The sequence below is a fragment of the Benincasa hispida genome, chromosome 4, assembly GCF_009727055.1.
Source record: "Benincasa hispida cultivar B227 chromosome 4, ASM972705v1, whole genome shotgun sequence".
Lineage (NCBI taxonomy): Eukaryota > Viridiplantae > Streptophyta > Magnoliopsida > Cucurbitales > Cucurbitaceae > Benincasa > Benincasa hispida.
Genome location: NC_052352.1, coordinates 16329630 through 16332095, shown reverse-complemented (window position 1 = coordinate 16332095; position 2466 = coordinate 16329630). Strand labels below are relative to the sequence as shown.

Sequence of the window (2466 nt, the reverse complement as noted above, 5' to 3'; positions counted from 1 at the left end):
ATCATGATTGTTGAAGATAAATTAAATTAGCAAGAAGATCTGTACGTGTAGTTCAACTTAATTAAATGTTGTAATATTGATTAAGTTGAAAAATAAACCATGTCTCCGAACATGTGACTATATTATATAGCATTGATAAATACCGATTTCCATGCAAAAAAGTCAACGTCCTGTTTGATTGGCAATATCTTTTTTGGACTTCACAAACCCCCCACCAAACCCTAATAAACCTAACGTGTTATTATTCTCTTCAAATTTTAAAATTTTTGAAAATGAGAATATATAATTAAAAAAGCTATCACACTCGTGCAGAGAATATATACAAATTCGGTATAGAGAAAGTGCCAGATGGAGCGTTGGGGGTGATGGATGATTATTGGATTAAACTAATAAATTAATACAAAAGGAGGATAAGTACATATGTATATGGATGGTAGAACAAGAGTAATTGGAAGAAATTATTTTGATTTTTACTTTTTGTTATACTGATGATAAAATAAATAAATAAGAAAGAAAATGAAAAGACGTTGTAAGTAGTGAAAATAAAAGAAAGAGTAGACAGCATTAGAGAGAGGAGAAAATATCGGTGATGAAAGATGAGGTCAAGCGTTTTGGAGTTTAGGTGGAAATGGGGTTAAAAGCTCTGGGCATTGGAGAAGATCATCGAGAATCAAATTGTGAGGATGATGGGCAACCTCGTCGCCAAACAGACGGTCAGGAGCTTCTTGATTAAAGACGGTGGTGTTGACGAAGTTGTCGGCCAATTGGTAATCCAATAAATCCAAATGACCGCTACTGAAATTGGCGTTCTTGTTTTCGTTATTCTTGAAATAATTATTATCATCGGCAGATTGATCGGAGTTGGTGTTGGAATTGGAATCATGGGATTTTGGGAAGAAGCCGTGAATTACCTCTTCCAACAGTCCGGAATCAGGGGAGTCCTTGGGGAGAAATTCGGAGGAGTAATTATTTTCGGTGAAATTAGAAGGAGGAGGAGGAGGAGTTATTTTGGTAGTGGTATCATTATTATTATTATGATTAGTAGTAGTAGTAGTAGTATTAATTGAATAAGCTGGGGGTTTGGAATGATTATTATTGGAAGAAGGGAAATTGAGGAAATCACGAAGGAGAAGCATGTCGAGAGTGGGAGAAGCGGTGTTAATCCTCTGTGCTGATCCGGACCATAGGAAGTCAGGCCCACGATTAGGATTAGGAGTGGAAAAAATGGGCCAATTGGAGGAGTTGAGACGGGGGACAGAGTGTTTAGGGAAATTGAAGCGAGGGATTAGATAATCATCGGAGGACAAGGAATGAGGGGCGGGTGGGGAAGAAGGGTAAACGAAATTGGTGCGAGCTTTGAGGCCACGCATGGAGCGTGCGGCGCAGTCGTAAGCACGTGCAGCTTCTTCAGCGGTGTCGAAAGTACCTAGCCATCTTCTTTCTTTGGACTGAGGGTCTCGAATCTCGGCGGCGTAACGGCCCCAAGGCCTGCGACGGACTCCGCGGTACCTCATTGTGCCACTGGAGTTGTGATCTTGGAGCGTGCGCTTGAGACTACTACTGGTGGTGGTGGTGGTGGTGGTGGTTGTTGTTGTTGTGGCGGCGGCGGCAGCGGTGGGAGTAGGAGTGGTGGCATTGCACTTCATTGGGTAGTCGAGAAAGGGGTTAGTATTGTTGTCGATGGCTAAACCGTTAACACGCCTGAAGGAGTCGGCTTCCATTTTTAAAGATAAAATGTGAAGGGAAGGAGAGAATGTGGGCGTAATTGTGTAAGGTAGTCTGGACTTTGGAGATTGGGATTGGTGTCACTGCGGCACGGGGTGCGCATATTTATAGTACGAGCAGTGGGAGAGAAATGTGGGGTCAGCTAAGGGAACCTTCATTCTCTCTGATGAACCAAAATAAGCAATTTCTCCAAAAATAATCTTTTTTTTTTTTTTACTTTTATGCAATAGAAACATTTTTTTAAAATAATAATAATAACAAAACATTGAAAATTGGATTGTGTGTTTGTGCGTGGTATGAATGTGTGAAAGAAAACGCGTATAGATAACTGTATACAAAAGAAAAATGATAATTTGATTAAAATATAGGAAAATTAACTAAAATATTTATGATATAACAAAATTTTACTTTGTATGGATAGACTATAATAGATTATTATCTATGTTATCTATGTCTATTTATGTCATGATGATACAAATAGTAATATATCGCAATCTATCAAACAGATCATAATATTTTGCTATTATTTGTAAATATTTTTAATAATTTTATCATTTAAAATAATTTCTCTTGAATTAATTAAAATTAAATACTGATTTGGTAGAAAATGACAAGTAAAGAGGGAAAAAAATATTTTCACACAAAAAAGAAAAAGCAAGTAAAGAGAAAATGGGTGTCAGGTCTATTTGTTTCATGAATTAAATATTTAATATTAATTTTTATTACACAAAATTTTACTTT

General features: G+C 37.1%; 1 protein-coding gene across 1 annotated transcript; it reads right to left on the bottom strand.

Moving 5' to 3' along the window:
- Positions 1 to 402: 402 nt before the first annotated feature.
- On the bottom strand, positions 403 to 1784 carry LOC120076627 (ethylene-responsive transcription factor ESR2-like). The gene has a single exon (XM_039030503.1). It carries the CDS (start codon positions 1719 to 1721, stop codon positions 603 to 605), a length of 1119 nt encoding a protein of 372 aa, XP_038886431.1. The 5' UTR covers positions 1722 to 1784; the 3' UTR covers positions 403 to 602.
- Between the last annotated feature and the right edge of the window lie 682 nt (positions 1785 to 2466).